Source organism: Carex rostrata, unplaced genomic scaffold (assembly GCF_964058835.1).
Source record: "Carex rostrata unplaced genomic scaffold, lpCarRost1.2 SCAFFOLD_42, whole genome shotgun sequence".
Lineage (NCBI taxonomy): Eukaryota > Viridiplantae > Streptophyta > Magnoliopsida > Poales > Cyperaceae > Carex > Carex rostrata.
The window spans coordinates 219,246-245,302 of NW_027601196.1; the positions used below are offsets into that span (position 1 = coordinate 219,246).

The 26,057-nt window shown below is 35.2% G+C and overlaps 3 protein-coding genes across 6 annotated transcripts; 1 reads left to right on the top strand and 2 right to left on the bottom strand.

Moving 5' to 3' along the window:
- Positions 1 to 3,249: 3,249 nt before the first annotated feature.
- On the top strand, positions 3,250 to 16,118 carry LOC144549923 (protein PHYLLO, chloroplastic-like). 2 transcript variants are annotated; one of them, XM_078298487.1, is made up of 33 exons: positions 3,250 to 3,543; positions 4,228 to 4,308; positions 4,396 to 4,545; positions 4,638 to 4,848; positions 5,443 to 5,567; positions 6,005 to 6,085; positions 6,522 to 6,757; positions 6,840 to 7,258; positions 7,360 to 7,474; positions 7,701 to 7,817; positions 7,931 to 8,032; positions 8,128 to 8,190; positions 8,362 to 8,430; positions 8,545 to 8,649; positions 8,788 to 8,982; positions 9,177 to 9,275; positions 9,516 to 10,067; positions 10,260 to 10,484; positions 10,557 to 10,865; positions 10,971 to 11,038; positions 11,113 to 11,271; positions 11,474 to 11,599; positions 11,713 to 11,838; positions 11,997 to 12,111; positions 12,400 to 12,555; positions 12,904 to 13,158; positions 13,424 to 13,591; positions 13,881 to 14,024; positions 14,193 to 14,657; positions 14,882 to 15,166; positions 15,245 to 15,402; positions 15,502 to 15,609; positions 15,715 to 16,118. In XM_078298487.1, the coding sequence occupies exons 7-33, from the start codon at positions 6,593 to 6,595 to the stop codon at positions 15,929 to 15,931; spliced, it is 5,085 nt and encodes a 1,694-aa protein (XP_078154613.1). In that variant the 5' UTR covers positions 3,250 to 3,543; positions 4,228 to 4,308; positions 4,396 to 4,545; positions 4,638 to 4,848; positions 5,443 to 5,567; positions 6,005 to 6,085; positions 6,522 to 6,592; the 3' UTR covers positions 15,932 to 16,118. The 2 variants fall into 2 exon arrangements, with proteins under 2 accessions (XP_078154613.1, XP_078154614.1); XM_078298488.1 differs by lacking the exons at positions 3,250 to 3,543; positions 4,228 to 4,308; positions 4,396 to 4,545; ... (2 more) ...; positions 6,005 to 6,085; positions 6,522 to 6,757 and having other exon boundaries at positions 6,867 to 7,258; positions 8,128 to 8,207; positions 11,474 to 11,614.
- Positions 16,119 to 19,976: 3,858 nt separating this feature from the next.
- On the bottom strand, positions 19,977 to 21,204 carry LOC144549930 (uncharacterized). The gene is made up of 3 exons (XM_078298499.1): positions 21,076 to 21,204; positions 20,559 to 20,953; positions 19,977 to 20,378 (listed from the first exon to the last, which is right to left on the bottom strand). The coding sequence occupies exons 2-3, from the start codon at positions 20,807 to 20,809 to the stop codon at positions 20,270 to 20,272; spliced, it is 360 nt and encodes a 119-aa protein (XP_078154625.1). The 5' UTR covers positions 20,810 to 20,953; positions 21,076 to 21,204; the 3' UTR covers positions 19,977 to 20,269.
- An 852-nt stretch (positions 21,205 to 22,056) lies between these two features.
- Positions 22,057 to 25,766, bottom strand: LOC144549929 (homeobox-leucine zipper protein ROC5-like). 3 transcript variants are annotated; one of them, XM_078298497.1, is made up of 8 exons: positions 25,539 to 25,766; positions 25,216 to 25,427; positions 25,012 to 25,129; positions 24,262 to 24,924; positions 24,006 to 24,107; positions 23,700 to 23,915; positions 22,542 to 22,665; positions 22,057 to 22,357 (listed from the first exon to the last, which is right to left on the bottom strand). In XM_078298497.1, exons 1-8 carry the CDS (start codon positions 25,632 to 25,634, stop codon positions 22,230 to 22,232), a joined length of 1,659 nt encoding a protein of 552 aa, XP_078154623.1. In that variant the 5' UTR covers positions 25,635 to 25,766; the 3' UTR covers positions 22,057 to 22,229. The 3 variants fall into 3 exon arrangements, with proteins under 3 accessions (XP_078154623.1, XP_078154624.1, XP_078154622.1); XM_078298498.1 differs by lacking the exon at positions 22,542 to 22,665; XM_078298496.1 differs by having other exon boundaries at positions 23,700 to 24,107; positions 25,539 to 25,723.
- Between the last annotated feature and the right edge of the window lie 291 nt (positions 25,767 to 26,057).

Consider the following 26,057-nt stretch of genomic DNA (forward strand, 5'->3'; position numbering starts at 1 on the left):
ATATTGTGAGTACACAAGGGTTCTTCATCTATTGTGAGGTACTTTTTCCTTTAGCTTTCTATTTCTCTCAATTCATATGACATGTCATACAACTCTTCTGTCAATTCATATGACATGTCATATAACTCTTCTATTTCTGTCTATTTCATGCTCAACTCGGTTTAAAAAAGAGTTTATGAGAATACCGTGAGTTCATACCTCTCGGATTGGTTTTATTGTTTTTCCACATGGAAGATACCTATTTTTTCACAATTTTTTGATTTTTGAAATTTTTCTCTGCATATTGATCTCTTCTCTGTTGATCTCACCTTGAAAGATGCATTTAACGTCGATGCACAAAGTTTTACTGTTTTCAGTGATGACCTTTTCATCAAAGAATATAAATACACTCAAAAGATTTGTAAATAAACATAAAGTGATGACCTTTTCATATAAATAAGAGTTTCTTTCGTTTCTGATAACCTTTTGTTCGGTATGACTATAGGAGAGTTAGAAAAAAGAAATGAAACCATAACCATCTCTATGAATAAAATGAAAAAGAGGAAAGTGCGAGGTCAAAACATTAAGGTGTTTAGATGGAATTTCATACATTCATATAAAACTGATACCAGCACAGGGAAGGCAGGGCGATACAGGAGCAGCAGTGCAATACTGGTACGACAATTGAGATACTGGTATGGGAAAAGTGGAGACTTTCAAAAATTATCAGTCGAAAACAGTGAAGATTGGTGATACTGGTGTGAGAGTAGGGATACTGGTACAAGATTAAGTTCATGCTACAAGGACTGGTACGGGAATTAGGAGACTGGTACGGGAATTTGGGAACGGAGGTATGCCAAGAGAGGAGCAGCAGTGGATGATAATCGAATTCTTAGAAGAAAGGTGTAAAAAGATATAAAAAATCAAGGCAGAATTCAAATCAGTGGTTCTCTTTTCACTGACAAGAAGATTTTTTGCAATTTTTGCATTTTAATCCCTGGTTTTTGTCAATTTTGGTATTCCTTTTTTCTCTCTGTTTTTTCATTTTGAAGTGGTCAGAGTTTGACTTCGAGGATTCCACAGAAGACTCGTCTTATATAATTTGTGGCTTCTATTTTGTCCCCATTAATAACGATATGAATGTTTTCAACATAAATGATTTGTACCACTGCCCTTAAGGTTGCTGGATACAAATACAACTCGCATTTGTTATAAATGTGTAGCTATGATGTTTGAAAATAAAAATGCGAAACATAATCGTCTAATCTGGTTAAAATTAAAGGTAAATTAACAATTAATATTTTTTATTTAGCTTGAAACATAGCTTAAAATGAAGACACATAATGCACATTTGTCCAAGATCTGTTGTGGTAACATATGTGTGGTGTCTACGGTGTTGAACCTGATTTTAAGTTAAAAAATCACGCTCAAAATGGGAAGTAACACACTTATGCTGTAATTACTTTCTGCGAAATTCTTTGTTTAGGTCCTTTCAGCTTCATAAATTCCTTTTTTCTATCTGATTTTTTTGCAGGTAATTGATTTTGTTTCTCAGCTTCTACTGAATTGACAGTTAGGGTATTGAAAGGGTTTTGCTTCATGATGATGATCTTGTAGGTGTGGTTTATCTTATAAGTTGTACTTTAGATGCTTGAGCTGTAAATGTTGAAATTTATCCGACATTTCATGCAAGAAATTGTTGTTGTTTACATTTTGTTGTGCATGAAATAATTGTTAAATTTGCAAGATGTGCAAATTTAAAAATCTCAGTGCAATGAGTCAGTCGGACCCATCGTCTCAGTACCATTGGTACAGATTCAATGTTTGACCCAGTCGAAGTGTGACCTTTTATTCATGCATATCTCCATTTATTTTAAAATTTCCAGTACAGTATTATTTTTTTTCCTTGTAGGATGAACTAGAGATAGAAGGAAATATATTGAGTGCTGGGAAATCTATCAATGACACCTCAATTAATTTCGTGAATAAAACAGTCGAAAAAATAATAACACAAGTACACAGTACCAAGTATCTAGCAACATCTAGCAGATTGTAATGGTTTATGATGCCACAAATGCTGCTTTTTTTTTTTTTTTTTTTTTTACAGATAATTGCAATTTCAGGCATTTTTAATGTTCATAAATTCGTCAACTAATGTAAAAAACATGCAGATGATTTTCTTCAAGGCAAATGACTTGGGTCATTCTGTTTTGATAAAAGATTGCTATCACAAGAACTTATCTAAACGATATTCCATAGAGAAATTTAACTAAAAGTATCATAATTATACTTAGAGCATCTCCAATCCCGCAATTGAAATTAATTGCTAAATTAGTAATTATGAAAATTTTAAAAATTAAGCAATTCACTCTGCATTGGTGCAATCAACCAAACAATTGAGAATTAAACATTTGATCAATAAGAATTAAACATTTGGCCAACTCATCTTTAGAAAATGATTTCTTATTAAGCAATTATTTCCAACAATTGCTAAATAAGCAATAGCCATACAACCCAGCAATTACAAAAACAATTGACACATCAGGATAAACAATCCATAAGCAATCACTGTTGAAGATACTCTTAAAAGTTGTAATTTAGACACATCTTGTGTCCTTATAAATGAAAAAGTTTCATAGCTAAGAAATTGGAAAGAAAAAAAAAAGAACATAATTTTTATATAAGGAAAAGTGAAGAAATTGTTTTTATAGAACTTGCTCTTTCTCTGATTGGTTCGCAAGCGAAGAAATTAAAACCCAGTGGTTAAGAAATAAAGATTGAATTAGTTTCTATTAATATCAAGACAACTGTGTTTAGGGTCTCCTTTTTTATTATTCGGCTGCTCATTTCTTCTCTATTTGCTGAGCCGATTGGCTGCGTCCTTTTTCAGCAATTTTTTGTGTTTTCTAATTCATTTCAATCTCCTTTCTACTACAAAAAAAGTCATTATAATTCTTTTAAAAATGTGTAATCATTTTGGATACTTTTAGAGTCAAACACTAAGATTCTTGTTTGCTCTCATTATTGATTAATACATTATAAAAAAATCAAATAAATATTAATCACATCTATAGAAAGTAATCAAAATAATATTTCAATCCCGTTGCAACGCACGGGTACTTAACTAGTATATATAAAGTTGGAAGGATTGGGCACTGTTCATTGAAGTGGTGTCATCTTCTCAATCGTTGAAATTTGATCCAACGGATTGTGATAGATTCAGATCCGTTAGAGTCACATGTGTTCTTCTTTCGTTAATTCTCGTCTTCTCCGTTCATTTCTTCAGCCCTTCGTTTCGCCTCCGCTTCCGTCTGACCTAAATCTGCGCCTCCGCCAGACCTAAACCCGCGCCTCCGCCTTTTGCCTAACCTAAACTTTTCCTCCTGCCCTCTCCTCTGTCCCTTCTCTTCTCTTCCGCCATCTCCTCTGTCTCGTCTCTTCTCTCCCGTCTCCGACCCGTCGCCAGTTGCTCCAACTTACGACGGCCTCTCTTTCCGTTTTTTTTTTTGCTAATATTCCAGCTAGAAGGGAGGAAAGCAGTCCCAGCGGTGCGTTCAAAATCAGGTTGGTAGATTTTCAAGATTTTTAGGTTTTCCAGAAATTAGATTCCTGCGTTTGGCATTGTAATTAGTTTTCTAGGTTTGTAGATTGTATGCTTTGAATCATATTTGTAAGTTTGAGCTAAAATTAGATTTGTACGTTTCTCAGAAATTTGATTTAAATGTTCGTTCATTCACATTCATAAAATAGATTTCTGGTTTGGGAGAAAATTGGCTCATCCCATTGTCATGTGTTATTGGGTTGAAATCTGAACCAGTTAACTTATTTGTTGAAAATTGAATGCCTTCTAAGGTTCACCTTTCTAACGCAACTCAATTGTGGGAGTGTTGTAGGCTCATGTGTCCTTTGCAAATCATGTCATTAGGAATATCCAATTCCTTCTCAATTTCACCTTTCTTGCATATCCTATCTATAAGATCGATGTAAGTCGAAGACATTAGGCTTGGGATTTAATTAAGAGTCAATTGTTGTTCATTGCACAATTAGAGCTATTGTATAGTTCTTGCCTGTAGCTACCAATCCAGTCACAAACCACTTGTCTGATGAAATGTTATAGCTTTATTGACAATATTTTCTTTTATTTTATCAAAAAAAATATGGCATGTCTTCATGCACCATGTTTCTAATAGATGGTGTTGTATATCCTTGATTAATCTTAGCTTTTTTGTTTTTTTCCTCTTTCTCTAGATAGTAGAGGTTGATATTTCTCAATCTATATTTGAAGAGCAAGGCAGACAAATATATGCTGACAAGCTTTTGCAGTTGCAGGTGAAATAATTTGTAACCATATAAAGGAAAAAGAAACCAAGTGATTATATTCTAAGTTCTCCATATTGTTATCTATTATTTAAACAGGCAGAAAGGAGGCTAGACGACGGACAACTGAGGTCCCTCTCAAGTGAAGAATTAGTAGCGAAATACTTACTAAAAGGGAGAGAGAATATTTCAGCCATAACAAGACAAATGTTAGCAGTTGATGAGATTTTGAAGTGTGAAAATTTGAAGGTGAATACAAATTGCTGTTGATCTGTGATCTAGAATAGTTATATGATGTTGAACACATTGATATTCATGGGATTCATATTATGAATTGTTAGAATTTTTTAGTAGGGTTGGATATCGATTCCTCTCCCGTGCGTTACACGTAGCACGAACCTGCTATGTGTTCCCGCTACCACCGCCTTCTTCGATTGGCCTATAGTTCTCTGTTGTCTCCCACTCCCTATCGGTCCTCCATAGCCAACCCATTTCTCTGATCCTAATCTGTAGAGAGGACGCAATTTCCACTGCCATTGGTCGCCGTCGCTGGTAAGAGTTACGGTATTACTCTCCTTACTCGAAACAGATGATTTCATTTTCCGCTAATTAAACACTGCATATAATTCTTGCTTATTTCAACATTGCATATTATTCCTCCCATTAAGTTAAAATTGCCCTCTTAAATTAATTGCAACTAAATGCGCTGGATGAAGTTCAAATTTCTTTGTTAAACTAATTGAAAATAAATCTGTTGTTAGTTTGCTCTTAATTGTTAAGTTTTGTTCAGGTCACACATTAAAAAAAAAATGGTTAGCTTAAATTTGCGTATTGCAAAATTACAGCAGTTGGTACTGAAATAATAGGTTCCTGTTGGAATAACAGCTGATTTATTTTTTAATTATTTTGGGACATGGTGCCGCCGTCTCTCCCTCTCTCTCTCTCTCTCTCTCTCTCTTACTGTTCCTTTGCTTTGCTTTCCTCGTTGATTCTGTCGAATTTCTCGGTATGCATGCTCGTCTCCTTTAGTTGTTACCTTTTCTTTTCTTTTTTTCTTCTCATCTTTTTGTTTGTTTTGTTTACTACTTTAGTTGGCGTTTTTCGGCCGAGGGTTTTTATTTTTTTCTCATATTTTTTTCTTTACAGGATATTTTTTATCCGAGTGTTCTTAGCTGAGTTGAGTACTTAGAGTTACATCTGCTACTAGACGACTTCCTTCCTTTTTCCTTTGGAGAAAAGAAACATGGCAGCCAATATCCACTAAAAATCAGGTATCAATTCATATGCATCATCTATTTTTTATTGCTGTCAAACTTTCATTTTTGTTAATGAATAAAGGTTTTTTGGTTCTTTTTAACTTCAGGGAGCAATATTAGTTGGTGCCTAACTGGTTCAGTACCGGCAATCTGTTTTGGGATGCATGGCTATCATTATATACTTTTACTGTTACTGTTACTAAGCATCTTGAGTGCTGGGTTTTAAATTTACTGAGCATCTAGCAAGCTTATCATGTCTGAACTGGAATTAGTTAACAAAATGTTTAGTGACCTAGCATTACATCCAATTCTAATTCCATTTTGGAAATTATTTTCAGCTACAAATATTGGGTCATTGCAGATCAGACTTAATTTACTATTTCAATCTGCATAAATGATATAATATGTATATTGTATTATTGTTTGAATCTTAAATTTGGTTTGACCTCCAGGCTCTCTGACTTCTTCAGTGATACGCATCTTTAGTGCTGGGTTTTCAATTTTTCATAATTGGCCTCATCTCACATACAATTGTAAGTACTTAAAAAAATTATTAAATAATTTTAATTTTAGTTCTGCTTGTAGATACGGATACCAATTGTATGTTACTTGAATGGGAATCTAGCTAATATTGCATTTTAAAATTTTTTGAATGACAACAAATAGAATCAAATTTGAATTTTTAAATTTCCATAATGCACAATTATTTGTTAAACCGGTGGACATGATGCTATCCGTCTCCAATGGAAATACTGGCATTTGAGGGGAAGAAAGTCTCTGTATTGGAAAATTATTTTTGTATTGCTAGGATTACTGATGAAAAAATTAAATTCGGTGCTAACTTGTATGATTTTTAGATGGAATTGATTAAAATTATGAATGTTCTTTTCTTAATACTACGAAGCAAAACTAATTTGATTTTGTATTGTACTATATTTAGGCATTTTCTCTCTCATTATCCTCTCTCAGGCACTCACCAATTGCAGTTAGTTCACTCATGATTCCAACCCAAGAAGAAGCATCCTGATTCTAATCTTACAATGCTAGTACCAGTACCAGTACAACACCCCTTTGCCTGTTCTCATCCTCTCTTCTTCTCTACCACTCAATTTATTATTAAGAGAAGAAACCATCTTCATCTCCATCTCCTCCATGACAAATTCCCCTCTAAAATCAATTACACTTGCTCCCAATCTCAATTCCAGGTACCAACATTGCTCCCAATCCCATTGCTTAATTACACAACCAACACCAATCTTTTATTATTTCTGTGAATTTCTTTTTCAGGTCACTGCAATGGGGACCCACAATCATGGATTGGTAATTTGTGCCGACGATGAAAAGGAAGAGGAAATGAGATGTTTGTCAGTTGATTTGTGTTTGACTCGAGAACTCAGCCCTTGTCTCAGCATCAAAGAAGGCTATGCTAAATTAAAAGAAGCCATACGCCAAAGCCAGAAACTCCCCTTCACTGGTACCAATACCAGTGGGAGTGGTGTCATCCATTACCGGGTACTGGTACCACCGTCTGCTAAAGCCCTTGATTGGTTGTGCTCTCAGTCTCAGCATAGACATTTACCTATTTACCCTCATTTCTATTTCTCCTCTGATCAACCAAATAATTTCCTAAGACTCTCCTGTTTTGGTCATGCCATTTGCATCCATGGCTCTTGTGGCAAGCATAAAGGTTATCGTCTCTTGTCAAGGTCTCTCTCTCTCTCTCTCTCTCTCTCTCTCTCTCTCCAGATATTCAAATCTTGCTTGAATTATTCATTAAATTACTGGAAAACATATATTTTCTCCCCAGATATCTTTCACCTGACGCATTAACACAGGCTTATGGTTTCACTGGCCTTAATCTCTCCAAGGATATTTCACCACAAGGAGAAGACCCAAATTCATTTTATTTATTTATTCCCCAGGTAACAATTAATTAATAATTAAGAAACAGCTTTTCTTTCTTCTTCATTTATTCGTTTTATGTATTTATCCTTATTCCAGTTTGACCTCGATTAACTCCCAAAATACAAACTCAAATTGAGCTTCAATTGTTCCCAATCTAACCCAAACTAGGCTCAAATTTAGTCTTGCTTGTTCATTTGAACACCAAATAAGCTACATAATAAAGATATTTTGACCTTAAAACAGATAGAACTGAGAGAGCTTAATGGGTGCTCTGTGTTGGCTGCTACTCTAATTTGGGATGACTCATTTTCTTTATCATTTGAGAGCGCAGTTTATTTCTTTGAGTTGTCTCTTGACCAGGTATGCACTTGTAGCACTTGTTTAGTATCGTTTTGTTGTATTGTCTAGGTTATGATGTTACATTTCTTAAGGGATGATTTAACATTTTTTTTTTTTTTTGACATATCTAACAGATGGGGCATGATATTTCACAAACAAATTTTTATGAGAGAGAAAGATGGATGAGTTATAATTGTGCAAAAGAAAATGTCTTAGAGGGTGTCATTTCACATCTGGTATGTAAATTTGCTGCTTTAGAAGTGTCCATTTCCAAAGAAGATTTATTTTGAGCTTCTCTAAATAGTTAAATTAAATGAATATTTGGATGTAGGTGTGCTTGGATGGTGTAGTTCTTGCTGGAATAGATAATACAAGAGACAAATGTATGCAAAAGGTATCTTCTTTACTTTGGTAAGTTTCTCAATACTTCGTATATCTTGAATCTTATCTTTTGCATATTATCTCTTTATTTTGCTATATAAATAGCCTGAGAGGGCAGTAAAAGACAAATGTATACAAGAGATAGTTATAATTCATTCTCTCTCCTTATTTTTTTTCTACTCAGGAGGAGCTGCTGACCTGTGATGAGTACTATGTTTGTATTTCACCGACCTGCGCTTTTACTTTTAACATGGTAAAATTGTTTTAATCCCTTCCAGTTTATTCTTGTGTTACATGTATCATTTTAAAACTGAAAATATAATTTTCATGACACTATTTCTTTTTTCTTTCTTTCTTCTTATGCTAGTTTCACCATCTGAATCAAAGTGAATTCTCAATAAAAGAGTGTGCTAACATAAACATGGTATGGGCATCTCTTATAGTGGAGGAGCTTGTCAGGCTTGGTATTAATGTAATCTCTCTCTCTCTAAGTTCTACTGTATTATTATGAACTAGTCATGCACTGTAATTAGTGGTATTGAAGTGCTTTTGCAAGGTGTTGATTGTTTTTTTTTTTTGTATTTATTCTTCATTGTTTGCAATTTTGAAGTACTTTTGTATTGCACCTGGATCAAGGTCATCTCCACTAGCCATTCATGCAGCTCGCCATCCTTTGACAAACTGCATTTCGTGTTATGATGAAAGATCTCTCGCATTTCATGCACTGGGCTATGCACGCGGGTCCCAGAAGCCAGCTGTCGTCATCACTTCGTCAGGAACCGCCGTCTCTAATCTCCTTCCTGCAGTAATACTCTTCTTTATGTTATTATCATTATTTCACTTTTACCTGTTTATTAAACATGAGTAGTTTTTCTTTTTAACACTTGCTATTAATATTTTTTTACCTTAGAAGAGCCATTTTTGTTAACCTATTATCATATTTGTTACATCACTTGGGGTAGCTGTCATGATTGATTATTATAAATGGGTAACGTGTAGGTGGTGGAGGCAAGTCAGAATTTCATACCAGTTATGATACTAACTGCAGATCGACCGCCAGAGCTGCTTGAATGTGGGGCTAACCAGGCAATTGATCAGGTCTAAAATTATATCTAACACATTTATTTTGAACCTATTGGTTCAGTAAGGCACTGGGCTTGTTACTTTCATTCTAGTGTTAGTTGCCCGTACTTTCAATTTTTAGGCATCAATTTAATTTGGTCTGAAGAACCTTAATTTGCCAATTATTATCACGTTTGTACCAGAATGCCTCAGACCAGTCACAAAATATAATATGATGGTCTTGAAGTTAACAAAATTTTATGAATTTCTTCTCAGCTCAACCATTTTGGAAAGTTTGTAAGGCAATTTTGGAATCTCTCTCCACCTACTGATGAAATCTCTGCAAGAACAGTACTAACCACCATTGACTCATCTGTTTACCTTTCAACTAACAACCCTATGGGCCCAACTCACATAAACTGTCAGTTTCGGGAACCCCTTCATGATTCCCTGTTGACCTGGTCAACCCACTGTTTGACTGGCCTTGACCATTGGTTAAGTAACAAAAAACCCTATACCAAATACATAAATCCCCAAAACCTCTCCCTTTGTACCAATTCTGATACCCTACTGGAGGTCATTGAAATAATAAAGGAGACGAGCAAGGGTATTATGGTAATTGGTAGGCTGGTTAGTGAGGCTGATATATGGGCTGTGATACTCCTTGCAAGACAACTATCATGGCCAGTTGTGGCCGATGTGTTGTCCGGCTTAAGGGTTAGGAGGACATTTTTGTCATATTCAGATATATTTTTTATGGATTGTATGGATCATGCCTTGCTTTCAGACACTTTCAAGGACTGGGTGAAACCAGAAGTAGTTTTACAGGTAGCTTTTTTATATTATTTTTTTGTTTGGTCTCCTTTGTTCTTCTCTTTTGCCGGTAGCACGTGTTAAAGTTTACTTGTTTGAAACTGGATAAATCAAAACCTAAGAAATATCTATCAAAGATGGCTATTTGAACTTTAAAGATATATCTGTAGATTACTTCCTTATATACTGGTGTATACTTGATGACAGATTGGTGGCAGTCTGACTAGCAAAAGAATGAACCAGTTCCTCGAATCATGTGCACCTATTCCTTATATACTGGTAGACAGTCACCCATACCGACACGATCCTTCTCACATTGTCACTTATCGAATTCAGAGTTCTGTGTCTCAATTTGTGGCTATTATGTGTGAATTTCAATTTTCAAACAAGGTGAAAGAATGGAGCTGTCTATTGAAGGGAATCAATTCAGCGGTATGAAACTGGTATCTGAAGAGTTTTAATTTAATACCTCAAAATGTACCTAATCTCACCTTTTGTTTTCAGATAGAAACAGAGATCAGATTTCAAGTCCAGTGTGAAAGTGCACTGACTGAGCCATATGTAGCTCATGTGATTAGTGAAGTAGTTGCTAGTGGGGCCCATCCTGCATTGTTCGTAGGTAACAGCATGGTATTAAGGGACTTGGACATGTATGCCAAGGGCTCAGTAACCTCTACTACTGATAGCATTTATACCACAAATTACTTGCAACAAGGTCTTCATGGTATTCCAGTTGCAGGAAATAGAGGTGCAAGTGGTATTGATGGTTTGCTCAGTACAGCCATTGGATTCTCAATTGGCTCTGAAAAGAGGGTACCTTATTTCTTGTCTTTGGTCATTGGGTTTTACTTTGCTTAAAATAATATACTTTTAAACAAAATAATAGAAACCTCTTATGGTCAATTATATTAATTTCAGGTACTTTGCATGGTTGGTGATGTGTCTTTTCTTCATGATACAAATGGATTATCACTCCTTAACCAACGGTAAAATTCACAATTCATGATTCTAGGTCCTTATTTTTAATTGGTTTTTCTGACTTTGTATATTGTTTTTTTAGCGCAAGGAAGAAGCCTATAACATTAGTTGTGGTGAATAACCATGGCGGAGCCATTTTTAGTCTTCTACCTGTTGCAAAGAAAACCCGACCCGATATCTTGAACAAGTTTTTTTATACTTCCCATGACATCTCTCTCTCTCATCTCTGTTCAGCACACAAGTAAGTCTCGTCTTTTTTGTAACTTTGTTATTTCATAAGAGCACTTTGTCTTGCTTTATGGTTACCAAAAAAATAATTTAGGGCATTTATTCGTTTAACAAATATATTGCTTATATGTAAATTTGACAGTGTACTATTTTTATCATCAAGAAAAGAAGCTTTCAATAATTTCCCTCTTTTTTTTTTTCTTTTTTCTTTTCAGAGTGAAGCATGTATTGGTAAGGACAAAACAAGAACTTCAAATTGCTTTACAAAGATGCTTGTACGAATCGACTGACTCAGTAGTAGAAATTGCAAGCTCCATTCCTGAAAACGCCGAGTTTCATCGGTCTCAACCCTACCCGTCCTTATATTACCAAAATTCTATTATCTTTGATGTTTTTATTCTCTGATTTTCTTTTTTTCTTATTAAATATTCTTCCTTTTTGTATCTTTATGCAGCGTACTGAGGAACTCTGCTTCTGATGTAGCAAACAAAGCAATGGAATACATTTTGTGGGCCCCTCAATATGAAGGAAACTGCATGCCTATCTGTAGGATCCTGAAGGCAGAATATACATCATTTAGGTACTCATTTATTATCTTAATAAGTAAATAGTACCAAAATCAAAACATGCGCATAGGCACAAGCACAAGCACACAATTGAAAATACTATTCACCAATATTAGATGGTACTTTCACAACTTTTGGTTCACTTTGCTTTTTCTATTTTATGATATTATAGAATGAAACTATCTACAATGCCAACTTCAGGAGAAATAAATGAAGATGAAAATTTATTAAGAGAGGGACTTATATTGAAAGTAACACTAGATGATGGCACTACAGGATTTGGTGAGGTTCGTTAAAATTTTCTGTTTTCTATGAGATTGGTACCAGTAATTTATATGTTAAGTCCTGGCTATGGCACTGGTAAATAAAATAATGGTTTTGTTAGATTCTTTCATTTGAAATGCCAACAAAAAGAAAGAAAATTAAGAGACACAACTATCTTGTAACAGTACTAGTAAGTCTTGGCACCGGCCATCATATTTTACTAAATGACTTACATTTACCTATATTTTTTTCTTCCAGTATATATGAAATTAATTAGTTTTTTCTTCTAAAATTTTGAATTATCTGAGCAGATCATGCCAATTGAAATACATGAAGAGAGTTTTTCAGATGCTGAATTACAAGTTCGGTTTTTGATACAACTTATGAATGGATGTAAGATCGATTCACTTCTTCCTTTGTTGAATGGCTCTTTCTCACACTGGATTTGGAGAAACCTTGGTATACCAGTGAGTATAACACTTATTCATGTTTCTAATATGTGCCTTTTTTCTATCTGTACACATAACCTTTGAAATAACTTCCACTTGCATGAAGTTCATCAAATTATAAAAATAAAAATGTAGTAGTCAACACTGGTAAAATTCAGTAGCCATATATTTTTGGAGATTGGTATGTACTGGCATGATTCCAGTGCAGGCTGTGAAGGACCAGTACTATAGCAGGAGATTTTTTTTTTTAGTTTAGAAGAATACAACTATTAATTGGTAAATATAACGAAAGTAGTGCTCATCTGTAATGTGTATGACAATATATTTTTTTCTTTTTACTTCTTTTTTTTCGAAATCTTCTGACAGCCGTCTTCAATATTCCCAAGTGTGAGATGTGGCTTAGAGATGGCGATTTTAAATGCACTAGCTGCTCAACGAAAAAGTAACCTATCTGATCTTTTATTGGGAATTAACAATAGACTAGAACTAAAAGAAGGTAATTCCAAGAATGAAAAGAGCATTGAGATTTGTGCACTTGTGGATTGTGATGGTTCTCCATCTGAGGTGGCATATGTTGTTTCGGAGCTAGTAGAGGAAGGTTTCTCCACTGTAAAACTCAAGGTGCTAATTTATATTCATTATTAGTATTGTAAGTGTGACCTTTGGTTTTCTTTAAATACACTTCATGGTCCCTTTATTTCTTTTTATTAGGGTTTTTTTAAATGGAAATTTAACTTTTCAGTAAACACCCGAATAATTCTTTAAAGAAAATGAAAAATCCTTACATGATTTGCTGGGATAAACAATAAGATTTCAAATTTGTTAATAGTAATTATATCTGACTAAAATTTTATAGTAATTAATAGTAGTAGAAATATGAATGTAGGTAGCACGTAGGAGAACTCCTATTGAAGATGCCATGGTTATTCAGAAAATACGTGAGACAGTTGGATATAGCATAAATATACGTGTGGATGCAAATAGGAGGTGGAGCTATGCAGAAGCCATGCAATTTTCTTTTGCTGTAAAAGAGTATAATTTACAATATGTCGAGGTGTGACCTACTGTCAATCTCACCTTCCAAATTTTTCTTTTAGAATTTTTATCTCACATTTCCTTTTAATTAATGATTAATAGTTGGTGTCTAATTCCATCAAATTCAATGCCATAAATGTCTGTGAAGTTTATTACAAAAGATATTAGTTAAATATACCAGTACATAGACCTGAAACTGGTAGATATCAGTTTCATAAAAGGACATTAATTGAAGTATTGAACATAAATAAACATATAAACATATAAACATGACATGAGTTAACCTAATGTTCTTTGTACAATTTCAGGAACCTATAAAAGCAGAAGAGAATATCATAAAATTTTGTGAAGAAAGTGGCTTGCCTGTTGCACTAGATGAAGCCCTAGATGCTATTAAAGGAGATTTTGTAAATCATCTCCAAAAATATGCACATCCCGGAATAGCAGCTATAGTAAGCATTTTTTTGTTTCAACTTTTCATTTCCTTGTTCTAATTCTAAAAAGTAACTTCATTGTTATTGGAAGTAAAAAACCCTTGGGGACTTTAGTTAAAATTTCAAACTGTATATGGTGTCAAGAATTACTCATTAAATACATGTAATTTGCATGCATGTATATAGGTTATCAAGCCAAGCCGAGTCGGTGGTTTTGAAAACACAGCACTGATTGCAAAGTGGGCTTTCCTACACAACAAAATGGCAATTGTTAGTAGTGCATACGAAAGTAGCTTAAGTTTATCTATGTATGTTCAATTTTCATATTTTCTTCATATACAATATGAAAATGTATGCAAAACAAGAAATAAACACTTTCATGATGGATTTGCTCATGGGCTGGGTACATATAAATGGATCAAGGAAGATATAATAGATCAAGGGTTGATAAATAATGTACTAAAAGTTGGTGGAAAAATGAGGGCTTCAGTGAAAGATGCTCAAAATATAATTGAGAGGTTTTCTTGGGGTTCCAAGAGATTATTATCTAGATTTTGCAAAAATGAAGAGATCGGGTGCTATTCTGTAAAAATTGATGAAGGTGGTTTGTCTTCCTGTTTTAGAGTTAAAGAAGCTGGCTTGCATACAAATGTAAGAAATTTTCTTATACCTTCTTTTTATGAAGTCACTTAATTACTGTTGTACTGTCATGAGATATTCACTTAATTACTGTTATACCCTCATTAATTTAAGATTAGTTGGTCAGTAATGTATCCAACTTGCAAAATGTTGTTCAACTGTCCCTAAATTTAAGACCCAATCTCTTAATAAATTGATTAAAACTATCCAAGTAATTAAGTACTGGTCATATGCAGAAAAACGCAGTCATATTTCTTCATGGATTTCTCGGTACGAGTGAAGATTGGGCCCCCATAATGAAATCTCTCTCCAATGATGCACGCACGATTTCTGTTGACCTACCTGGGCACGGCAAATCACAGGTCCATGCAAAACAAGAATGCACCATCTCAGTCAAAACAATCTCAGAGTTGTTACTAAAATTGATTAATGAAATCTCTACTGAAGAACAAAGGGTTGTTCTTGTTGGTTACTCAATGGGTGCAAGAATTGCATTGCACATGGCTCTAAACAGTGACAAGGTATCTCATTTTTTTTTTATTGAAAAAAAAGGAAGAGTTGACTTGCAACCTTTAAAATCCTTAAAATATCATATGCAGATCAAAGGAGCTGTTATAATATCAGGAAGCCCAGGGTTGAAACAAGAATCAAATAGAAAGATACGTCAAGCAATCGACAAATCAAGGGCTAAGTTGCTTATATCACATGGTTTGCACAATTTTGTAGAAACTTGGTATTCAACCAAGTTATGGTCAAGGTACCACTCAAGCTGGAGATTTTTAAAAATTAACTTAATATGTATCTTGGTGATTCTGAGTTGATGAAGAGATAATTTATTAATTCCATATAATTTCAGCCTAAGAGAGCACCCACATTTTGATAGACTTCTCCAGAGTCGTACCCAGCATGACCATGTCGAATCTCTGGCGAAGGTTTTACACGATTCAAGTGTAGCAAATCAAAGGTACCCTATCAGATTTGATTCGTTATATACCATTTCTATTGCAAGCTTATGACTTTTGTATTACAGTACCAGTATTTAAGTGAATGTGAACTGGTACATATTCAGGTCTCTTTGGGATGATTTGAAAGATTGCAAGAAGCCCCTTGTTTTCATAGCTGGTGAAAAGGATTCAAAATTCGTAAATATATCATACCAGATGCATAATGAAATGGAGCGTTTGTGTGAGGTGTTTATAGTTCCAGATTGTGGCCATGCTGTACATTTTGAGAACCCTCTCCCATTAATACACGCAATTAGAAGCTTTTTAGCAAAATTGAATTGAATTGAGTTGAAAATGGGTTCATGCACTTTGCAAAGAAAACAAGTTCATGTACTTTGAACCCATTAAATTAATTAAATAAATATAAAGGAGTGTAATTTGTTTAGAGGAGTTGAATCTCAAACTGGTTGATTTGAATGTTTTCTTTTTTACTATGACAGAGTATAAAGTATTGCTTCTGTTGTAATTTTGGTTTATATTTTGTCATTTATATATTATAGTTAGGAGATACATTGAATTATTCGAGGTCGATTGTTGTGTATCTTCGTGCTCACACATGAGCCTTGATCTTATCTTATAGTTGGGGTTTTATTTATATTCCTCAAAAGTTCCAATATTACATATTTATCTCTCCAAAATCAATAATTACATATTTATTTTTAAAAATTGTAGAAACTCACATATTTGTTCAATCTAACTCTATAACATTTGAAAGAACTCCAAAAATAATTAAATAATATTTTTCTTAAACTTTAAAATTAATTAATAATATATTGACGATTATGCTCCTTCGTTTCCGTTTTTTTATTACATCTGAATTTTCTTCTCTCTAAGACGTCAAACCTCCTGTCTCTTTCTCTAAACGAAGATGGAAAAATTAAAGTAGTGAGGGGTGACAGAAATTTATGAGAGAGGAGGCGACGAGGGAAAACAGAGAAATCTATGATTTGGCACATTTGAAGAGAGGCGGGAAATTTGGCGCTTTAAAGAGAAGAGAACTCAGGCAGACTAAAAAAAACACGAATGGTATAATGGTCAACATATTCTTAATTAATAATGTAAAATAAATTTTAAAGTTTAAAAAATATTATTTAATTATTTTTTGAGATATTTGATATGTTATAGAGTTAGATTGGACAAATATGTGAGTTTGTACAATTTCAAAGATAAATATGTAATTATTAATTTTGGAGGGTTAAATACGTAATATTGAAATTTTTGAGGGAAATACATGAAATTCCCCCTATGTTATATTATAATTCCTAGAAACTTGCAGATTTATACGGACTGAGAGCGGACACACTTCTCAAAAAGCATCCACTATTCCATCCACAAAAAATAATTTTTAATGCTGTGGGCCTGTGGTTGACTGCCAAGTGGCAATTTTTTTTTTCTCTTTTACCCTCTACTCCGGGTTTCTAAAAGCACGCTGATATCTCACTTTTAAAACTTGAGAGAAGAAATTTCACATCTTTTACAAAAAAAAATTAGATGTGTAGAAAATCGTATGATCTAAAAGTTCTAAATTATTCAAAGCACTGACTTTTTATATATTGGCAAAGATAATACTCTGTGTGTGGGGGAGGTATGCGTGGAAGGTCGTAGGTTTGAAATTGAGATTAAGGAATTCTTTATAGATACTAAATAGTTAGAGGCTTGATCTTCAACTTGTCATATTGTTCAGAGCTGGATCTATAGCTGCCACCTTCTCCTTCTGAATTTTGAATTTTAGTAGAGATTATCGGTCCTAACCGATTTTGCCTCCTTCTAGATGCTCGATTTGTAATTCGGGTTTTAAAGTTAAAATTCAAATAAATTTGTTCAAATTTGATTGGTAATTAGAAGTACAAGTTAGAGCATCAGAAATTACAAGTCAAAATAATGGAAAGTATAAGTTAAAGCATTATTTTTTTATCGAGTAACCAATTAGTTAATAGATTTAAACTCGATTAGCTATTTAAACCCGATTTGATATTATTTTGCCCCCCTGACGAAAATCCTGGATCCACCCTTAATATTGTTGCCATACCTCACTCATATCTCTACATCCAAAATTTCTGTCAGGGTAGGGCACTAATCGGGTTCAAACCTTATTGGGTACACAATTGCAACTCAATCTCTAAACTATGTTTATTATAAAATCTGTTATAATCATAAAATCGATTGACACAACGTTGAAATATTTTTCCTATGTTAATTAAAAATTTGTTTAGTACAATTCAGAGTGGGACTGTTCTTAGCCAATTAGCAAATCAAAGACAAAACTTAGATAAAAATTTAACCAAAATATAAGTAATAAATAATAAAAGACACAAAAAGTTCGGCTTACCCATCTCCTTAGAATTGTAATAATAGGTCCCACTGTCAGACATTTATTGTTCTCTTTCATTCTATTTACGAAATAGAGTATAGCAGATCCGAAAAAATGAAATACACAAAATTGACCAAAACTCAAAAGGAATCGGTTCAAGAATTGAACTAACTTGGATCAGGGGTATGCACTACATCGAACCAAAGTAGGTACATTGAACAATTAGTATTGGATCGAAATAAAAAATTCAAATTTAGAAGTAAATACTTGCCTACCCCAATTTATATGTGGATCCGCCAGTGTCTATATCCTTATCTCTATTTTTAAAAATACAGATACTCATTCAAACAACTAAATATAATCTGAGTATTAAAATGTGTTTGGAGATCAAAATTTATATTATTTGAATTTTCTTTACTAATCCACATTATGCGTAGTACTATGGCCTCACTCCTTAAAAAAATAATCATATTCTGGAAGTACTACGCGTTCAATGAGAACTGTCGAGTGATGAGCTCACCTAATTAATTATATAAAGAAATTCAGGAGTTGCATGGAAATATTGGCCAGTAAAATAAAAATAATATAACTTCAATCCCAACGAGAGCCGATGAAGGGGGCTCGGATCCCCTAAAGTAACTCAAAATATGAGTTTGCATCCGAACCGTACAATGAACCTTTAACATTTGTGTGAGCAGATCAGACGGTTCGGATCGATACTAAAAAATAGGGTTACATTAGAGAAGCCGAATTCCAGTGAAAGGGGGACAGAGACACAGAGACAAAACAAAATTACCATTTTTAGTTTCTGATTTTTGCACCTTTGACCTTTGACTGACTATTAATTTAATAATTTGTAACAGAATAACAACAAGAAGCTCTGTTCCTTTTATTTTTTATTATTTCATTATTTTTGTACCAAACCAATTAACCAACTCATAAAGACCAAACCCTTCTCCTTCTAGCCACCTTAATTTCTCTTTCTCATTCCTTAAAAGGCAAAAGGAGAGGTATCTAAAACCTTTAAACCCTAAACTAAACTGAACCCCTTTCCTTTTTATTATTTATTTCACAAAAGTTGATGTCATGGAAATTTACTCTACTACCTTACTATTTTCCCTCTCTCTACTTGTTTTTCTGGATTCGTCTCTTGCTCTGCTCAATCCTGGTAATTCCCTACTAATTTATTGAAGTTATTTATTGATTACTCTTTAGTTGTTCTGTTCTGTTCTGTTATATTAATTTTCTTTCTTTTATATGCAGCAGTCAATCTTCCAGCCAACAGTAATGAAGATACTGACAACAAATTGGTAAGTTACATCTCCAATGCTTTCTAATTAGACTTTTTCTGGATTCAAACATTGCTTAAAAATGCATTTCCAAGTTCAATAGAAGATAGAAAAATATGATTGTATGATTTTATTTTATTTTATTTTACAGAAACCTCAGTACGAGATCACATATGGCGGCGGCAGCATCACAGGAAGAAGATGGTTGAGAGAAATGAGCAATGTAAAATATGAAGGCATGGAAAAGTTGTCAAGAAATCATGGTGCAAACCCGAATTTTTCCCGACCAACTGTTCTTCCGATTCACGCAAAACTACCACAAGATTCAGCCACAGAAATATTCACTCTAATCAACAAGGACTACAAACCGAGCGGGCAACGCCGACGGCCAATTCACAATTAATTAGAGATAATAACACAAACCCTAGTTTTGAATTTTTGATCCCTAATTTAGTAACTGTTAGTCGTTAGACCTCACTTGCTCTCTCATCCTATAATATTTTGTAAATAATGTTGAAAGTTTCTTTAGTTCTACTTCTAGCCAGTGGATCTAACAAGTTCATTTTTATTTTTCATGTAAGTAAATGTGGTTTAGATGGATAGCTAGTGGAATTAGTTATGCTTCATCTTATTACAAGTGGGCTGGATTTATTTAGTCCTTTTAATTTGATTTTGGGCCCAATAAATTAGGCCCATTTAAACTACAGGAATCTCACTGATTTGAATGTACATGAACAATTTGTATTAAACAAACAAAATCCAGTCAGTCCATTATACATAAAATGAAACAGCTCCATATCATTTTTCTCTACAACCCTTGCACAAACAAATAAAAATGCAAAACAACTATTTACCTTTAGCTAACATAACCTCTCTCTCTCTCTAACCTGCCCTTGCACCAAATAACATAGCAGGATATTGGAACAAAAAAACAAAAAATAATTCTAGACATATTTCAACATAGCATTTTGAACATACGTATTGAATATATATGATCTCTCATAAGCAGCTGAATTTATTTCAAAAACTGCAACAAAATAAATTTGATCTCCATCCACGGTGCTTCCTGTATCTCCTTTGGTCGGCCTTTGCCATTTTTATCGGACTGCTGTTCCACTCATTCTGCATTCTGCGCATTATTTAGCATGCAAATTCAGCATAATAACATCAAAACAACAATTGAAAAAGATACTGAAATCAGTATATATTTTCCTTGTTTTCTTACTGGTATCATGGTTGATATTTTGCAGGAATATATACCGAAATGCCCTTATATTATTTTATATGTACAAAGAAATAAAATTCTTACATGGGGAAGGCAAAAGACCGAGCACTTGTTGTACTACTATCAGAACGAATGGATAGGCTACCAGAATAAGCTATACGTGCCGAGTTATTACCCGGTAACTCCATTTGCGGTATGTTCAATTCCCCGCAATGCTGGGAAAATGACGTGCGAGAGGTGATCTTTGGTCCATCAAAATTATGGCCATTCTCTGCTTCTGCGTGGCATGATGGCATGGATCTCGATGTGTCCAACATCTCTTCTGTACCATTCATTTCAGTGCCTGACAGCACAGGCGGTGAAGCGGGATGTTCTTCAGTAATTTCATCAGAAGAGACATCAACTTTGCTGCTCTTAACGGGTTCACTGGCATCAGACCCGGTCGTCACTGTTGCTTCAGGGGAATGCTTCTCTATACTCTGTATTTGTAATGATGAATTTTAAACAAAACAATTAGTAAACAAAAAACAGACTAATTAAATGAAAGTGATTGATTTGTTGTTATATTATTACTTGTCTTTTATTTTAAAAAAAATTATACCTGAACAGCTGATTTCTTTTCATCGATTTTTTTGAGGTGAAGGTCAGCTGATTTTTTATCTTCAGAAAAGAAAAGTTCTTTCAAGCTTATAGTTTTTTCATTAAAATCTCTCCAATTACAACCTCCTTTTCATCTGGTACCGAACTATGATCCTGCACGGTCTTCAAAGCAATCTCCTCGCCTTCTTCTGTTATACTTGAGGTAATCATCTCATTTTCTTCAATTTTAATTGGAGAAACTTTTGCACCTTCATCTATGCAAACATCCTTAATTATGTTCTCGCTTATAACCACTTTGTCGGGGCATGTGATTTCGGTAATGGCTTTGTCATCATAAATGGCTTTATCTTCTTCAAGGTCATTTTCGTCATTTGTGGATGGAACTTGAATAGTCTCCGAACTTCAAATCACAATATTTACTTTAAATTGGTAACGGTACAATGTGCAAACTTAAATTGGTAATGCAGTACGTTTGCACTATTCCTATTTTGTCTCCTTTTGTCCTATTTATTATCAATTTCTCATCCATCTCTCTATGTACACTGTACACTATGTCACTATGTCACTATGTCACTATGTGCCGTGGGACAGCTACACGGGTTGGACACCCACAAAAGAAATTATGAGCACTTTATTCAAGGAGTACAACTCTTCTCTTTTATATATTGCACCATTATGGCCTCTGAACTAATATTAAGGCGCAATCAATACTCTCTTCCTTTACAGTGGATACTGGATACATATACACCTCCAAAAATAGTCTAGTCTCATCATGTCATGTGGTAATGTTACCTTAACTGTAGTGTGCATGTAAGTAAACACAAAAGCAATTTCTGAAATTCACAACTAATCAATCAACACATGCATGTAAAAATAAGTATTTTTTTTTAAATGAAGAGAAAAATGCAACTCACACTAGCACGAAGAAGGGAAACGGAGTTGCCGTGATGCTGCCCCTTAGCAATATGTGCCATCTCCTGCATTGGCCCACCATTTGAAAGAATATCCCACTCGCTACGCAGACGCTCATCACGCAAGAAATCAAACAGGCGTTGCGGTGCCACTGGAACCCAAACTGACGTGGCGGCACTGAGCACAACGCCAGGTGGCTCCCCAGGCTCATCCATGCTCTGACGTGTCATCACCTTCACATCCTCACCCACGTTGCCGGCCCCCACTAACTTGCTCCATTTGTGTGCCGATGATGCACACACTCCCGCACAAGTTGTCTGTCATTCTCTGCGCCAGTTTCAGCATGCTTCTCCTTCCACTTGCAGTGATTGCTACAAAATCATTACTTAAATTATTTTATTTACATTCTTCATTTCAGTCAGTTTTTCTTCTCTTTTCTTCAGAACAAAACTGCACTAACATTACATTTTATGCTATATGTATACAAGTGCAATGAAAGAAATTGTCTGCCTTTAACTTTTAGGTAATTCAATTATTTTTAACGCAGTTTTATACTGGACTGGCGCTGGAGTGTGGCGAGCCAGCGGTGCGCACCAAGGGCAAGACCAGAGCGGAGTATGGGGCGGTAAAGCTGGTGCACAGCCGCTTCCTCATACTCTGCATGCTCAACCCACGTGACCTGTTACACCAATACAAATGCAAAAAAAAAAAAAAACAAGTCGTCTGTTAGCTCATTAATGCACTCACATGCCTCTGCTCCTTTCCAGTGTTTTTAGTGTTCTCCCCCCCTGTAACCTGTAGGGCTGTACCAAACACAATACAGGCTAGATAGACTATACCATACATTAAGTTGTACAGAGTTCCTGCTGGTCCACTGTAGTAGATACCTTGTGCCCCAGCACATCATAACCAGTTACAACCGAGTGCGTATCCTATGAGATATCTCAACTTTTGTGTGACCGACGTGTCCGGTGCCTATTCAGGAGTGATGTAGGGGGGTCAGTATTATGTGTGCTTTGAAATTCGTGCAGAACGTATTTAAACAGTTGGGATTTTCCATAAAGTCACGCAAAGTTTGAGATATCTCAGAGGATACGAATTCGTTACAACCAGCCAAAATTATTTACCACATGGTGGGTTAGACTATTGATTATGCAAGGGACAAGTACTTACTATAGTGTAAATATTGTAAATTATCTTTGCATAACAGGCAAAAGATTAGACCAAGTTAATGTGTATTTGGGACAACTTCAATCAGTTTTTCAAAAAAAATGCTAAACAAATGCAAGTGGGGAAGGTGAGGTATGCAGATCTCAACGAATTTTTAGACAAATTAATTAAGTGGTATAGACAAGTAGCTAACTCCCTAGGGGAGAGTAGAAGAAGCATCTAATACCCATTTTCCAATTAAACAAAGCAATTAAAAAACACTTTGGAATATGTATGGATCTACACAAATCATAGAAAAATGCATAACATATCTCTTCTCTCTATGAATAGATGAGACCATGTGATTCTGACAGGATCGTGGCCTCGTGACCCGTAATTAACTTGTTAGAAAACAGTGGTTTAGCCTTTGACTTATGTACGTGCACCATTACGTTGCATGGTAATCATTATAATAAACTAATTAACAACATAAATAACTAGCCAATAAAATAGAGTTTCACAGTCTTAGTTAGTGGGAAGAGAGTGGTGTAAGTGAATGAATACCTTGCAATAGCCATTTGGCAAGTCTTGCACCAAACAGCCAGAAGGAAGCCTACGGCATTTCATATTGTCGGCTAATGCCGATGAATTCTCTCTGATTCCATCAATAGAAGCATCTACAATAGCCCAGCATCCCTCTGCTAATTGCTTGCAGAACCGCAGAAAGTTTACATCCCGAATTGGAACTAATGGAGATAGCACTTGTAATTCAGCACGCATCTGACATAAATTAATTGCAAAACAAAAGTGTGAACAAATATGATCAAATGTAGCTATATATGTGTGTCTCAAAACAAGTAAATAACTTGCAAGTTGCAATGCACCATTTCTGCTCCCTCCCATGCCGCTAGAAAGAACTTCAGTAGTTGTAGCACTTGCAATCACGCAAGAGAACATTTCAGACCATCGAGCCTACACTTCAAATTAATCATATGCATGTTAATTACTTGTAAGTAAAAATTAATCTAAGCATTGATCAATCACAAGTTCAACACTGAAACTTATATACAAGTAGCTAGAAATTAAGAATATAATATAATGTGATGAGAGAGAACAATTAACGCACCGAGTCCATGAGCGTCTCAACAAGCGCCATGCTATTAATGATCACAACACCTGTCTCCCTTGTAGCCTCAGACATGAACCCAACCGGTTTAACTCCAATACATCTGTTGAAACCGCGTAGATACTCCTCATAGTTAAGTGTTTCCTTGCCGCCTTCCAAGCAAGGGATCCACAATGGCTCCTCCATTTGTGCCATCTTGACCAACTCGTCAGTAGCCGCAAGTGCTAGTTCCAAAAGCATAGATCTCTCCAATGACTTATCAACACCACCTCTAGCTGGGGTAATAACAGTACCAAGAGGACTAGACGCATTGTTCGGGTAATCATTCAAAGCTGGTAGAGACGTTGCAAAGCCATTTGTACCGACAGCTAGATCCAAAGAAGAGTTTGGCATGGGGAGGGCAAGAGGTGCACCGGACATTGAAGAAATAGGTTTGCCAAGTAGTTTACCAGCTAAGGCACAGACACGAGTAAGCACTTCTTTTAACCTTGCATTCTCCATTCTTAGATGTTGCTCTTCTAGAGAGATCTCGCCGAGCATAGCGGGCCCACCGCAGTGATTGCATAAAGGATTTCTCATTGCTTCTCTGATCGACATGTTCTCAGCACGCAACTTGTCATTGTCTTGCCTCAGTAGAGTATTTTCATGCCGCTCCATCTGTGTCTGTTCGTTGAAATTAATTAATAATAATTCATTCATTGAATCAGTAATCAGTGAATGTATGAAGATTAAATGTAATGGTTGATTTACCTTCATCTGAGTACGGCGATTCTGGAACCAGAACTTGACCTGACGGTTCTCTAAGCAAAGGCGTTTGCTGAGTTCGGCACGCTGCTTCTCGTCAGGATGAGGGCACTCCTTGAACAATCTGAATTCAGTGAGAGAATGGAATGGAATTAATAAATAAGAAGGAAAAGGATGATTGATTGAAGAGGTAAAGTAAAGTAGAGTTACGCTTCAAGTTCTTGGATCTGATGGGGAGTGTGGCGGTGGTATCTCTTCTTCCTTTTGCGAGGGTTTCCAGAAGGGGGTTCAAGGTCATCAGCAGACAAGCCGTCCAAGTGATCACTTCCGGATCTACTGTCGATCTCATCTAATTCTTTAGTTGCTACTACTCCGGGAACAGCAGTACCATTTCCATCTCTCTGCGCCTCCATGTTTGTTTGCTAAACCAAAAAACAAAAACAAAGAGGATAAAGAAATGAATAAAAAGGGCACGGAAGGAAGGGAAGAGATTGAATAGATTGAATAGATTGAATAGATTTAGAGTTAGTTACCAAGGCGAGAGAAAGGGCAGGAGAGGTGAAGAGAGGTTTGCCACCGCCACCGTAAGGGAGCATGGCGCCGTCGAATAGGCTTCCAAAAGTACTCATCCTGAACCCCTCCAAAGCGGAGCAGGAGCAGCGGAGAGAGAGAGAAAAAAAGGCTCCCCTCTCTTAAAAATGAATGGAGGATAGAATTTCACTCAGTACCTCTACTCTACCGCCATGCATTATATATCCAAGGTGCCGATTTTTTTAAAAATACCCAACTAATAAATAAATTAAATAAAAATGTCCAGGTTTCAACCGAAATTTTAAAAATACCCCCCCCGCAGAAAATATTTGCGCTCTGGAATTTTTATTCCCGCCCGTAGATAATATCTGCGCTCTGACCTTGTAATTACAGATCCGCTGCACGGATCTTAAAGCAAATGCGCGGCCCGGAATTATTGTTTGGAAGCGCAGAAATTATCTGCGCTCCAACCTTTAAATTTTTTTTTTTTTTTTGGCGCATTTTTTTGTTATAAATAGACT